Raw genomic sequence first — 15,590 nt, 5'->3', positions numbered from 1 at the left:
AACACCTTGTTTGCACAAAAAATAGCTGAATTAGACCCAAAACCGAGTGATTTTGCCGTTGACAAAACCACAACAAACCATACTTTTGGAAATACGGAATATACGGAGGCCCAAAATCTGAGACAGTCGAAAAGCTGTCTGAGAATAACATCATGTAATTAAAAGGAAGGAGAGGTGCTGCACCCCCCCCCCGCCTTAGACGGGCATCCGTACATTTCTAGTGTAAATGTTTGTATAAATTTTACCATTTTTAATTTAATTTAATTATTTTTCTATGCTCCTGTTTCTTATTTTTTTTTAAAGTTATTGGCCAATATTATATAAAATTATGTAACACTGAAAGTTTCCCATTCTTACAAGCAAGGGAATTATTAACATCTTGCATATAAAAATTATGCGAAATCTGTATTATTATCTGTGCCTAAATCAAAACGCGGATTCCGTGAACAAAGCTTCTTTCTTAGAACTGCACGCCTGTGGAACTCTGTTCCGTCTGCCTGCTTCCCACCGGACTACAACTTGGATGTCTTCAAGTCCAATGTTAACAAATTCCTAATGAACCGCCCCCTTAAGTAAACACTTCATCAAATCTCCACACTAACGTAATGTACTTGCAATAACCCTTATACCTGAGTGGCTTCCGGGCCTTGATAAGTGGTGATCACTGTGTAAAAAGAAAAGAAAAGAAAAAAATTATTAAAAAAAAAAAGTAGAAATGTTTTTGCTATTAAAAAAATATTTTTGTGTGAAAATATTCAATAAATAATGCTTAATTCAATGGTAATATCAGTAGTTCGAGAAATTCAGTTTTCTTCAAGTTATATCGAATTCATTAATACAGACTTTTGGGGCTTTTTTCGTAATGTTCCTGTAAAAATTATTTTATTTTATTTTTTATTGTTACAAATTACGATACTTTATTCATATAAAAAGGCAAAAATAAATTCTTGCGTTTACTGAAAACCATAACTTTAGTAAAGTTATTTTTTGTTGAAACAAAATAATACATTTTCACTAAAATTTAAATAAAAATAATTACTTCATTATATTTCGCGAGCATTATTTGATAAATACTGAAAATATCATTAAAATTGGTTAATTTCCTGATTTTTGTTGAATTTTTAAGTAAAGAAAGGGGTCAAAATGTTTATACATTTTGAGCATCTGCATTCAGTTTGCCCGTACCTATTTTTGACTCTGTGAAAAAAAAATGCCTTAACAACATTTGAACATATAGAACCAAGATCACAGTGTAGTATCTGTTCTGATACTACACTTCACTTTTTCTGTCCTAAGTCAGTGGGGTCATGACGGAGGCAATTTTTTTTTATTTTTTGTTCCTATCCAGTGCCCCTTTGGGGAGCTAGATTTTCCCCACAATAAAAACCGACATTGTGTCTAACACTGCCCTCGTGGGGAGGCAAGTAAATAGGAACCTTTGAACATATCTGAATCCTTGTTGTATTATAGAATAAAATACAAAAATCGATGAAAATCGAGAATTTAAACTAATTAATAAACAAAATCATATATTTTTTATTATGTACGTACCCGTTACAGAACGAACATGTCATATTCCAAAACACACGTAAATTGATCATGTAGTCCTATTTTTACTAATATCTTATAACTCTGCGAAAAAAATTGCCTTAAGAACATAGTTTTGAAGATAGAGAGAATAATTTTTATATGAGGCAGAAAGAAAAGGGGATTGTGGGATTTTTAAGATGAGTTATTGGACTTTCAACCCCCTTCACTTGCTCTTCGAATGTTATATATATATATATATATATATATATATATATATATATATTTATTTATTTATTTATTTATAAAAATGTGTAAGAGCATCGCTAGCTGTGTCAGAAACTTCCTGAAAAATATTAAATAATTCGACCCCCTGTCTTTCCAAGCTTATAACTACTCGAAAAATGTTAAAGGAGCAAGGACCCAGGTTTCATTCAAAAAAATACAAACAACGTGGATTAAAAAAAAGGTTTTAAGCTTCGGACTTCATAGGTAAATTCCCCCCCCCCCCCTCCAAAAAAAAAATCTGTTCTTTTTTTATTTATAATTAGAAGATATTATTTATTGATTTTTTATCTTACATTTGTGATATATAAAACTTTGGCACATAAATTAATTATTTACTTTTTAATAGACATTTAAAAATGTGGTGTGTGAATTAATTCGACCCCCTGTCTTTCCAAGCTTATAACTACTCGTAAAATGTCATTCAAACCCTAATTATGTTTTCAATTAAAATAGCAAGGACCAAGGTTTCATTAAAAAAACATAAAAAATGCAAACAACGTGTTTTTTTTTGTTTTTTTAAGTTTTAAACTTCGGACTTTACAGGTAAATTTCCAAAAACTTTTCTTTTTTTGTTGTTTTAAATTAGAATATATTATTTATTGATCCTTTATCTTCAATTTTTTATGTATGAAACTTTGGAACATAAAGTAATTATTTACATTTTAATAGACATTTCAAAATGGGGGGGGGCGTCTGCCTGCTTCCCACCGGACAACAACTTGAATGTCTTCAAGTCCAACGTTAACAAATTCCTAATGAACCGCCCCCTTAAGTAAACACTTCATCAAATCTCCACACTAACGTAATGTACTTGCAATAACCCTTATCCCTGAGTGGCTTCCGGGCCTTGATAAGTGGTGATCACTGTGTAAAAAAAAAAGTTTATTTTGACAGTATAATCCATAAAGAAAATAAACAACCCACTTTTAAAATAGAAACTACGAGTTTTTTTTTTATATTTTATTCGCAGTTTCGTGTTAGGGGTGTCAAAAATTCCTACAAAACTTTTGATACATCGCATCTGTGCATTGATCTAAATTTCAAATAAAAGTCCTTTAAATTTTTCTAGTTTTGCTTGTGTACGGATATTTTTTAAAATTTTCTTCCTTTGAAGATGGTAACGCTGGGTATGGGGCAGCCAAACCAGCTGGCAACATTGCCCTGCTTCATAATGTCTGCGAGCATGTTTGTTGTAGAGCAATGATTTCTATGTTACCGTTGTTTAGGGCATCCGTGATAAAATGATATTTTATATTTATGTGTTGCCATCTTTGTTGGCGCACAGGGTCCCTGCAAAGTGCAATAGCACTTTCATTGTCCTCAAATATCTTAATAGGGAAGTATATATATATATATATATATATATATATATATATATATATATATATATATATATATATATATATATTGTCGGAATTAGCATACCGACGAGTAGGGGGAGTGGAAGAAAAGACGGTTTAAGCCTTGCAATGAAATATCGACGTTGCTTACAAGCAGTCTTTACTTGTAAAAGTAACAAATGGGTAACGATGGTCGAAGTGTAATTTGTCTAAAAGACAGCAACAACTGCTACCACAACAGTAGAGCGGCCATCCCTTTTTATCTACTCCAACTCTCAGTCAACGAGATTCACGCGTGACTGGAATGTCTGTTTAACTTCTAAGGAATAGGCACTCAGGTTCTTTGATTAAAGGACCACCGGCCGTGTTGGTCACAGCTACCAGCACTCCTTTCTTCCCCACCGACCTACCCTCAGCAAGTCAACCAATTCAAAATTCTCACACATTCCCAACAAAAGAAAAAACATCTTTAAGAGAATAAAACAGTTTGTTTAGACTCCTGATAAACTGGGTCTACCAGTTACAACTCCTTGAGGGTTGCAAGTCGGACAGAACCATTGTTCATCTTCTGGTGGTGCTTCAGTTAGACCCACACAGCTGAAGTGAAACCAGTCATTGCATCTATCACAGGCTATCATAGGTCTGGTATCCTCAGGTCTGTTACAGCTAGGACAGATCCAAATTATAGTACTCTCTCTCCGTTGAGGGTCCTGGCTTATACCCTGTGAACTTGATGGTTCCATGCCTATCGGGTCAGGTTCTCCAGGCTGTTGAGAGATTTCCAGAGGAAAGAGATGCTTGATATAGTATGTGTCTGTAGCTCCATTCCCTTTCCTCACCTTCACCATGCGCACCAATTTATAACTTCCTTGGATTAGCTGTAGAACTTCACCTAGGGTCCAAAAAGGCCTTGTTTTCAGAGGGCTTTTTATGAGCACTAAATCTTCTGGTTTTACTTTATCTTCAAAAGAACAATCAGCCAAGCCCATTGTTCTTTCTCTGAGACTCAACAAATAGTCCTCATTCCAAACTTTCCTAAATTTAGTCAGGCTTTCTTCCAGGGAACGCAGGGTTTGAATCAAGTCACTTCAACTAATAGGATCGATCGTTTCCAGGTCCTGATTTTCCAACCACATTATTATTGCCTGACCAACATTCGCATTCATGAGAGAGTTAGAGGTTAAGACAGTCAGATCATCATCCTCAGAGCTCTTATATGTCAGGGGGCGGCTATTTACTGCCCTTTGCACATCAGAAAAAATTGTTAGTAGACCAAAATAGTCTACTTTATCTCTTCTTATTGCTTTATATAAGCAAGATTTTATGGTCTTGATAGACCTCTCCAAACTACCACCGTACCAAGGTGAAAACAGTGGAATTGTGCAATGTTTAAAGTCATATGGGCTAAATCTTTCCTTGAATTCGTCCGCTATCATGCCCCGGTTAATGATTCTGGCAGCAGATTTAAATGTGCGAGCATTATCCGAATAAAGGTGTGTAGGGATTCCATTCACGTTCGTGAACCTAATGAATGCTTGAATAAATGATTTCACAGTCATATCCGGAACCAGTTCCAAATGTACAGCCCTAATACTCATACATGTAAATAGAAGAATGTACATTTTATAGTCTTTTTCTCGTCCTTTAACATAGATATGGCTGATACAATCCACACCGGTATGTAGATAGGGCCTGACAAAATTCACCCGATGGGCTGGTAAGTTGGTCGAATTTGGTATTGAAAAGGAAACGGCATTATAGCGTTTGCATTTCACACAAAGTACTAACCACATTTTTAACAACCTGTCTGGCTTGTGGTATCCAATAACCTGCCAATCGTATTTCATTCAATGTTGTGGCCAAACCTAACTGTTGACTTCTTTGGTGGTATTCTTGAATAATCAATCTTGTTAGATAATGCTCTTTTCCCAATAAAATAGGATTTTGGACCTCATATGAGTGATATTCCGATTCTCCTATTCTTCCCATCGATCGTATAATGCCCTTGTGGTCCAAAAAGAGATTCAAATTCTTCATCAGTTTAGGCATGCTATTTCCTCCAGGGTCTAACAAAAAGTCCAACTCCCTTGAAAAGGATTGTTTTTGCATCGTCTTGATCAGGTAGGCATTTGCTTGTAACTCAGGATCCATCACCCTCTTTTTTAACTTGTTGATCAACTTGAATATCAGTGAAGTTACACTGATCAACTTACTTAAACTTGAGAATTTTTCTAATTTGACTTCTGATGTAGCCACTTCATTCTCTGCGGCATAATTTACTGAAGCGCCAATCCGCTTCATTTGAACTTTAGAAAGGCAACCCAACTCCCGATGGCACCAGGAGGATTCTTCTTGCCTTATCCATTTCGGTCCCTCATACCAAAGAGAAAACTTTTCCTTAAATTTCTTGATAGTCAAACCTCTGGTGATGTAATCGGCCGGGTTGTCATCTGTTGAAGTGTATTGAAAGTTTATCCTTATGTTAAAATCAGTTTTAACTTTCTCAGATATTTGAGCTATGTCCTGCAATCTATTCCGTACAAATACATTTTTTGTTTGGACGAAGTCAGCAAAAATCCAGGACAGAACTACCTGAGCATCTGTGATTACATAGACGCCTTTTATAGGAATGTCCTTTAGGGACTCTTTTATAAAAGCAAAGAATTTCATTGCTAAAAATACTGCTAGAAGTTCCAACGTTGGGAGGTATTTTCCCTGCAAAGGAGCCATTTTCGCTTTGGCAAATACAAAGGATGAATTTCCATCCTGTACAGCATATACCACAAACCCATATACGGCTTTAGATGCATCACAGAAAAAGAATAATTTTGTATCCTTTCCTTCATCTATAACCCTCCTGGGGAAAGATACAGTGTCTAACGCTGATAAGCCTTTTGCCAAACGTTCTCCAAACTGAACTTATACTTTGAGGAACTATATCATCCCAATTCAGTTTTTATCTCCATATTTCTCTCATCAATAAACGACCTCGTACTGTCACAGGTAGATACAGAGACAAAGGATCAAATACCTTTGAAGTCTCCGATAATATTTTCTTCTTAGTTGATGCCTCCAAGTCGCATGATGTGGGGGGAGACTCTTATAGAATCTTAGACAGGGTCATATTGATACCCCGGCCCAGCACCTTTTCCCAACCAGAGTCGAATCCTGATAACGTTCCATCTGCCTCCACTTTCTTTTGGAGTGTTACACAGTTGGAATTGCAAGACTGTATATTAAAATTTCCCTTCTGCAAACGCTCCCTCGCAGAGATATACAAATCAGATAGATTTTCTGCATTATTCGCAGTTTTCACTAGGTTGTCAACATAAAAACTGGATTTCAGTGCCTCCGAACATTCATCCAAAGGGAACTTCTCTGCATGAAACTTTAACACTTAATTTAAAATAAAAGGGCTTGCATTGAAGCTAAAAATAAGGGGTTTGTACCTGTAGCAATGTAATTTTTCACCTTTCTTCAGAAAAAAGCAAAACCGATTACGATCCTTTTCCGATGCCAGACGAATCATTAGAAATGTTTTCTGATGTCAGCCAACAAGACATATCGGTTTGTTCGGAATCGGGTCATCAATTTTAACATGTCGCTCATCAGGTTCACTCCAGGACTCCAGGATATGCTGCATTGCTGCTTCGTTCAATGACACTGAGCCCTTATGTTTATAAGAACAATTATATACCGGTCTCACATTGGTAGTAGTCTGGTCTGTTAGTTTTAGCACTGGCCTATGGGGAATCCATATATAGTCTTTAAATTGTTCCTCTTTGCACTATTATTTCAATCATGGGAGAAAGGAACGCATTATTGTCTTTTGTATGTAGGCAGGTATCAACCTGCATACTACTCGTAACAGTTGAGCACATAGCATTCATGTGTCCTTTAGAGTTGCAACTATGGCAACAAATTTTTCTTGATGTCCTTAATGGACACATATTCCCCAAGTGAGATCTCTTTAGGCACCGAAAACAAAGACGCAGCTCTCTCCACCGGGTTATCCTGGTTTCATGGGTCGTATAGTTGCCACAGTTCTCAGACAAATGTTTATTGCTTTTGCAAAAGTTGCATCTTACCTCGGATCTCAATTCGATATTTAAAGTTTTAAGAAACGAAGTTTCGATCGTCTCCTCTGGCTTAACCTTAGGTTGCAGCCAGGTTTAGACATCAGTACCTTGGTCGACTGACTGGCAACTAGCATTTGTTTCACTATTCTTGGTGTTTCCTTCAATAGTGTGGACAATGTCGGGTAGGTAGTCCCAGAGATTCGTAAGAGTTCTCCCTTTACTTCGGGCGTGAATTTCGCAAATAACACTTGTGCTATTATTATTGCTCCAGCTGACTTATCGTCATATAAGTCACAACTATACGAGGCCCTTAGCTCCCACATATCCGCCTGGGTCTTTATCATAAATTTTTTAATCCTTCCAGGTTTTTGGAATTATCTAACTGGAAATCTAATATTTCCTTAATTATTTCTTCTCTTATCTCCTCCTCGTCCAAATATTGGTCCTTTAATAGCTTAAGGGCCATAGCATAACTATCTTCAGAGGGGGAGAGATTATTTATAAGTTGGAGGGCCCTACCTTCCAAGGAGCACCTAAAAAAATATAGTCTTTCCGTGTTTGATGTTATGGACCTGGCACAATTTTCAAACTTTGTCAAGAAGTTCTTGAAGCTCCTCTTGTTGGTGTCGAAGTCCTTCCCATCAAAGCGTGGTCCCTTCAACTTTGTTTTAAATGGCTCCACAGAAAATGAAGAATGGGCTATTGGTTTGAAGGGTGGCGATCTCTCATTTTCTGGAGTAACCGAGTTGCCATGACTAGAGGTTGAGTCAACATCTTCCATCGAGGTAACTGCTGGGTGTTCACTCTGGTCCGCTTTCCGCAGAAAACTTAAACACTGTCTCGCTTCATATTTAAAGCGGAACGAAGCTAGACTTAAGCTTGCCAATGCTTCTGCTTCTCCTCTTGCAGCCAAGTGTTCCTCCATGCCAAAGGAGACACCCTCAAGCTCTTCCAACCAGTCCTTTATTTCTCGCTTAAATAGAGAAAGCACTTCTCCAGAACTATTCTCTTCCTTTTCTAACCCTTCCAGGGTAGTTAGTATTTTTCTTTGAAGAAGTTCTTGTTTCAGCTTCAGGTCCTCCATTGAGACGGAATCCTCCATGTTATAAATTCCGTTGAACACTAGAATAATCCAACTCCAAAGAGGAGAAATCAATTTCGTTTCAATGTATGTATTTTAAAACGGAAAAGAACCAGTTACACTTTGTTTCATTAGATGACGGCCATTACTGTTTTATAAAACCACGTGCGTTACTGACGCGGATAAAAAAAAGACAGTCATTTAAATAGAAATAAAGTTGTTACTCATTAATTTCGTTGCAATGTGTCGGAATTAGCACACCGCCGAGTAGGGGGAGGGGAAGAAAAGACAGTTTAAGTCTTGCAACGAAATGTCGACGTTGCTTACAAGCAGTCTTTCCTTGTAAAAGTAACAAATGGGTAACGATGGTCGAAGTGTAATTTGTCTGAAAGACAGCAACAACTGCTACAATAACAGTCGAGCGGCCACCCCGTTATATCTACTCCAACTCTCAGTCAACGAGATTCACGCGTGACTGGAATGTCTATTTAACTTGTAAGGAATAGGCACTCAGGTTCTTTGATTAAAGGACCACCGACCGTGTTGGTCACAGCTACCAGCACTCCTTTCTTCCCCACCGACCTACCCTCGGCAAGTCAACCAATTCAAAATTTTCACAATATATATACGTCCATTTCTGTAAGTAGCGAGATAAGGTTCATACTAATGCTACATATTCAGTTTCGCACGAGAATAGCACTAAGGTGCATCCGGCTTTTAAATTTGAAGGACTGTGGTTGTTTTTAACGAGCTGATTGCGATTTAACATTGCTGAACTGTGAGTCGACTCTGAGATTGTCTTGTCGGTGAAGTTTTGACTGAAGACTGTATTTTCTTCCCACTGTCCAATGAACTTAATTTACTTAAAGGTGTGCGTTGAACAAATAAATAAATGGGCAATGAATAATATTGATCATCAACGTCTATTTCCAATGGCGTGACAACGCTCAAGTAAGCCAATATGCGTAATCGCCAATACTTTTTAACAATGAAAGAATATTTTGTAATTCAACACAACGCAACAAAAAAAAAAAAAAAAATAATAATAATAAAATCACAATGAAATGAAAAAAAAAAAAAAACAACAAAAAATAAACAAACAAAAAAACACTTGAAATCACAATAACATTTTTAAAATATTTTCATTTTCTGCGAACTTGTTTTTCCGGTCGCCATCTTAAAATGTTGACTTCCACCCGTCAAACTCGTCTCGTTTAAATTAACTAATCTTATAATTGTTTCTTTGTTAAAAACAGATTGCCAAACAAAAAGTAAGTATTTATTAATTTAATTGCTTTTGAAGCTCTTTTTTTATTACATTATGATTCCCTTTGTTTTACTACAGGGGCGCGTCGAAACCATTATGATTGCCTTTGTTTTAATAGAGAAATGAGTCAACATTCCATGATTGCATATAAACGAAAAATGGTTCTATAGAAATCACTCTAATCGGGTTTTTATTGTTTACTTTTGTTTTTAAAGTTTTTATTTTATTTTCAAGTGCCTTCAAAATTATTTTTATTTTGAAAACATCACAAGCCCAAAATACAGGAATGGAAAGTGAAACAAACAGTTTTCGGTATGATTCGGTTAAAATGAAACGTTAAAACACCGCTACTAAAAACATCACAATAAGATATTTAACATGTTAAGGAAATTTTCAATGTTTATAGGAAATATTTATTTTTGGAATGAAAATGTAGGGGGAAAAATGTATAAGAATAATACTGATACTTGTAGGTGTATCAGAATTTTTGTAGGAATTTTTGACACAATACTGCGAATAAAATATTAAAAAACTTGTAATTTCTCTTTTAAAAGTGGGTTGTTTATTTTCTTTATGGATTATACTTCCAAAATAAACTATTAAAATTGCATAAAAAGTAATAGAAATACAATTTTTTTTATTTAAAAAAAAAACAGTAATGAAATTAATTGAATTTCACGAGTTCAGTATTTTTCAATTTTTAAACTTTAAAAATCTATCAAAATTTTTCTATTGATTCTATTTTTACGGTATTTTCAGGGTCAATGTGAAATGTTATGCTCTTTCCAATAAACCGAATGTTATATTTTAGACAAACGTTTTTTTTTTTAATTCACGTCCCCCCATTTTGAAATTTCTATTAAAAAGTAAATAATTATTTTACTCACCAAAGTTTTATATATCACATATTGAAGATAAAAGATCAATAAATAATATATTTAAATTTAAAAAAAAGTAGTGTTTTTTTAGAAATTTACCTGTAAAGTCTGAAGTGTAAAATCTTTTTTTTTTAAACCACGTTGTTTTTTTTTTTGTTTTTTTTTAAATGAAATCTTAGTCCTTGCTCCTTTAATTGAAAAAAAAAAGAGTTTGAATTACATTTTTCGGTTAGTTATAAGCTTGGAAAGACAGGGGGTGGAATTATTCAATATTTTTCTCAAAGTTTCTGACACGATACTGACAAAAAAAAAAATCAACAGGAAGTGCCTCTCCCTTCATTTAAAAATTCACCAAAATTTAGGAACCCAATTTTAATGAAGTTTTCTGTATATTAACAATCACAGATTTTAATAAACCTATATTTTTTCTTATCTTAATAGAAATGTATTATTTTATGTAAACAAAATAACTGTTTTCTAAAGTTAACACATTAATTTATTTTAGTTTTGATGATAAAACATTGTAGATGTCAGCAATTTATTTTTTTAAATATTTCTCATATATTTTACAAAAGACACTAAAATCGTGTAAATATGGAAGACATGGCTCTACAATTCATTGTTAAGATCCACTCAAAACAAAAACGGCTTTTTCCATCTCTTTTTATATACTCTTGAGGGACAGATAACTCACTGGTACTTCCTGTACAATTGGCAGGTAACTTTTAGATAATATTCCAACACATTAGTCGATAACTTTTCCCACAACATCCTCCACACTCTGAGCACAGGATGAATTATCCTGATCATTTTTGTGTGCACCAGAGAACTTGTGCAATTTTCTATGCATTTGCGTTGACAAGCCCAGAAGTTTATCCAAACATGAGGCCTCCCCAAGACGAGAGCCATTCATTTCAATTGATGCCAGATAGGGATCAGAACGTTGATGATGTAAAGATAGAAGTTTGGTTTTAGATGCATTAAAAGTAACCAGCCAATGCTTCCCCCATGTACCACATGCTTAAAATTAGAGGAGAGAAAATCGGAGAGAACTTGGTCGTTTACGATCTAAGATGTGCTACTATAGATAGTAGTGTCATCAGCATAAATGTCTACAAATGATGTAAGGATGTGACTTGAAAGATCATTAATGTAGATCAGGAAGAGAGTTGGACCCAGGATCGATCTCTGAGAGACTCCAACATTAATACTGTGAGCTTCTGATTTCTGCCCATCAACTACTACTCTTATGAACCTATCAGAAAGAAATGATTTAATAATTGAGAAGACATTTCCAGCTATACCATAGCTTGAGAACTTGTAAAGTAAACCTTTATGCCATACATATGATATATGTCTAGAGCAATTGCCCTAGAATGGTTGCCTTTGTCGAGCAATTCGCTAATCCTATGAGATATAACTGTAAGCACATCTGCTGTAGATCTAGCAGAACGGAAATCATATTGTGTGTCACTAAAACGGTTATTTTTGCTGAGATGGTTGATTATTTCTTTTTTTAACACAGATTCCAGCAACTTACTCATGACACATAGGAGTCTTATTGGCCTGTACTGAGAGGGAATTGAGCAATCACCTGAATTCTTAAATACAGGGCATACTGATGAGATTTTCCAGAGTGATGAGATGCAATTCTTAAGACAACGTTTAAACAGTTTTGTAAGTATTGGCACTAGTTCAGGTTGAAGTTTTTTAAGCATTATAATTGGAATACCGTCAGGGCCGGTTGCTTTACTGTAGGTTTTTGATTAGCTTGGCAACATCACGAACAGATATTTGTATATCACATAATGTGTTTTCTGATACAGGAGGAAATATTGGGGGTTGGCGGCCTTGGTCGCAAAGGGTAGAATTAGCTGCAAAGTTTTTGTCTGATGCTGACAAGATTACCTCAGGTCCATTGGTGATAGTTGGGATAGAGCACAAGCTTCTGTTCAGGATTCTGTTTGCTATTTGCCAAAACTGGTGGGAACCAAGCTGCTGCTCAGCTACTTTGGACTTGACGGACTGAGCATACAACTCTCTTGCATTCTTTATTATTTTCTTACAATGGTTGCTGGCAGTCCTGAAAGCGGCTTTAGTCTCAATACATCTATTATGTTGGAAGCAGTGGAAAAAGTAGTTTCTGTGCGCAATGGCAGCATCACATTCTGGAGAGAACCATGGTTGGCTGTTAGATTTTTGCTGAAACTTTTTCAAGGGTATGAAACGGTCTATACCTACAATTAACCATTCCATCAGGTCTGATACCATAGAGGAAACATCCTTTTTAAACATGGAACACAGAGGTAGATCTGATATAAATGTACGGAAGCTATCCCAGTCAGTCATAGTGTATCGATATACTGTCCGATGGAGAGGTACGTCTGAGGACTTATTACATTTCATTTTTATCTTGATACAGTAGAGTGGTCGGAAGATCCAAGAGGTGACAGAATGGAAACTGAACATAGTTCAGGGCAAGTTGTGAGAAAAAGGTCTAGTAGACTCGCATACTGGCTGTCAGTGTCAGGCACACGGGTGGGTTCGTGAACAATCTGAGTGAGGTCATATGCAATGGAGAAATCATGGCAGATCCTGCCCTCATCATCAGTCTTGTTTGAGTAGGTTAACCATTCCACATTGTGAACATTGAAGTCTCCACATACGTGAATATCAGCTGAAGGATAAGCAGATAGGACTTGGTCAATTTTCTCAGATACACTTTTAAAGATAGTAACTCCGCTGTTATGGGGGCGATAAAGAGTAAATATAAACGCAGTAGTGTGAGCAAGTCCAACCCAGAAGCACATATAGGTTAAGTTAGGATCTTCTCTGGAGATATCCCTAGCACATGGAAAGCCATCTTTTATATAGGCACATATTCCATGCCCATGGCGATCTTGGGGGTCAGATTTGGAAGTTAAGTAAGAGTATCCTTTAATTACAAACTCATCTAGGAAAATAGTCAGTCCAATTCCAGTTTCACTTAGAAATAACAGGTCTGGGTTAGTCTCCTGTAATTGGGTTTCAACCTCTGGAAGATTAGAACGTAGACCCCTGATGTTGAAGAAGGAGACATGGTAGTGGGGGCCTATGCTGGAAGTTGGAGATCTGGGTTTAATTTTGTATTTTTTCTTGAAACTTGTCATAATGGAGTTTTGGGATTTTGGACTAGGTCGACAGACTTGCTTGGAGCAAGACAGAGAGGGAAACTAAGAGAGAAAAAGAAACAAAGAAATTTTTTGTAGCACATGATAAGGTAAAGCCGTAACAATTGCCCACTAATATGGCATCGAGAGGCCCCACCAGAAGTTACTGTATGGTCCAGAATCCATTCACCAAATGGCAATACAGCAGCCCCAGTACATTGCACTTGTTCAAAGGATAGCCTCCTCAGTGGTTAATCCAAGGTTCGGGTCCCTGACTATCAGATGGATAAAGTCAGCTCAGATTAGACATTTACCTCCAGCACCCTTACTAGTGACATGGCTACAAGGATAGACATAGAAACAGAAAATTTCCGACATCTCTGGCGACTGTTCGTGCAAAATACTGCAAACCTATAATATTGCTTTTTCTTCTCTCTTTGTCAGAAATATCACCCAATGAGGACTGAGAGAAAAAGAGAAGCAAGAGTAACGGAGCTGCTGACAACGCATCCACAATGCGTTCTCTACTCTCCGTTAAAAAATTTAAAAAATTATTAAGTATTGTACTTAATAAAAGTCAAACTGGGGTGTTTAAGGGAAAGAATTGTGATAGATTCCCCTCTCACGAACTGAAAATGAATACAAATGCCTAATCTATATATGCAATCAACTAGTTAAATATGATAAATAACATTTATGGACGAGAAAGCTATAATTAAATGAAACAATCAGAAAAATATAAATTAAATACTGAAACCAAATCTTAATGATGGAGGACTGTTTGTGTGTGTATATCATCCTGTGTTGCTATCTGCTTCCTCTGTGGTATCATCAATTTCCATTTCTTATTCATCAGACTCGCCAGTCAACTTGACATATACATTTTACATTTAAATGTAAATACGTTGCTTAAAAAAATCAATTACAAACGAAAAGTTTAACCCAATTAATTTAATCTGCTCTTGGCATTTTCACATCTTGGATTGCCTATTAAATGTAAATGTAAAACAATATACAGAAAGAGCAAAAGTTCTCAGCACCTTAAAAACTTAATAGTTAGCTGCAACTGGGTTTTGCCCATGAGCACCTTTGTGTCATTTCAGGGCTAAATAACAACATCTTGGATCGCCAATCAAATGTAAATGTATTGCTTTAAAAATAAAATGCAATAAATATATGGAAAGAATAAAAGTTTATGCCTTGTTTACTTTTGCTGATAGAAACATTTACTGGCAAGCGTTTTCAGAAGAAAGAGCATGTAGCAGCCTGTGAAGACTGTCATCATTTAAACAATTCATTTGCATGATCAAACTATCATAACAAAATTGGGTAAATAATTGCAGTGTTAGAAAGAGAACTTTGACAAACTGCTTTATCACCTTTCTCTTATGGCGAATGTGGTTGTGGCTCAAACTGAGGAATATGAATGTAACACTGAACTGAATAGATGGAGAGATGTCTAGCATCACTTGCAAAACAAACCCTTGTTAAACTGTTTCTTATATTGTGACTTTATTCCCTTGCCATCGCGTTATCCTCTACGTAATTCATTCACTATTTAAATTTCTGAATGTTCGAAATACTCAAGCAGGAAAAGCGGTAGATAATTCCAAAGTCTAGCAGTTTTAGGTAAGAAACATAACCTGTCTTCAGGGCTGCCAACAACCACTGTCAAAGAGTAATAAAGAATGTAAGAGAGGTGTATGCTCACTCTTCCAAGTCCAAAGTATCTGAGCAGCAGCTGTTTTCCTACAAGTTTGGCAAAACAAACAAGGTTCTAAATAGAAGCGTATGCTCTATCCCAGCCATCATCAATGGGCCCAAGGTACTCTCGTCTTCATTGGACAAAACCAAACTCTTTGCAAAGAACTTTGCAAGTAATTCCACCCTATCAGAGCAGGGCCACCAACCCTCCATATTTCTTCTTGTGTCTTTAAACATGCTATGTAATATACAAATATTTGTGTGTGATGTTGCCAAA

The 15,590-nt window shown here is 36.0% G+C and overlaps 2 protein-coding genes across 2 annotated transcripts; both read right to left on the bottom strand.

Annotated features, from left to right (window-relative positions):
• Window positions 1-4,243: 4,243 nt before the first annotated feature.
• Window positions 4,244-4,714, bottom strand: LOC145269217 (uncharacterized). Its single transcript, XM_080124834.1, has one exon. The coding sequence runs from the start codon at window positions 4,712-4,714 to the stop codon at window positions 4,244-4,246; it is 471 nt and encodes a 156-aa protein (XP_079980960.1).
• Window positions 4,715-4,910: 196 nt separating this feature from the next.
• LOC145269216 (uncharacterized) lies at window positions 4,911-5,885 on the bottom strand. Its single transcript, XM_080124833.1, has one exon. The coding sequence runs from the start codon at window positions 5,883-5,885 to the stop codon at window positions 4,911-4,913; it is 975 nt and encodes a 324-aa protein (XP_079980959.1).
• Between the last annotated feature and the right edge of the window lie 9,705 nt (window positions 5,886-15,590).

Source organism: Euprymna scolopes, chromosome 45, assembly GCF_053919585.1.
Source record: "Euprymna scolopes isolate OS-2025 chromosome 45, ASM5391958v1, whole genome shotgun sequence".
NCBI lineage: Eukaryota > Metazoa > Mollusca > Cephalopoda > Sepiida > Sepiolidae > Euprymna > Euprymna scolopes.
This window is presented reverse-complemented; position numbering and strand designations above follow the sequence as displayed.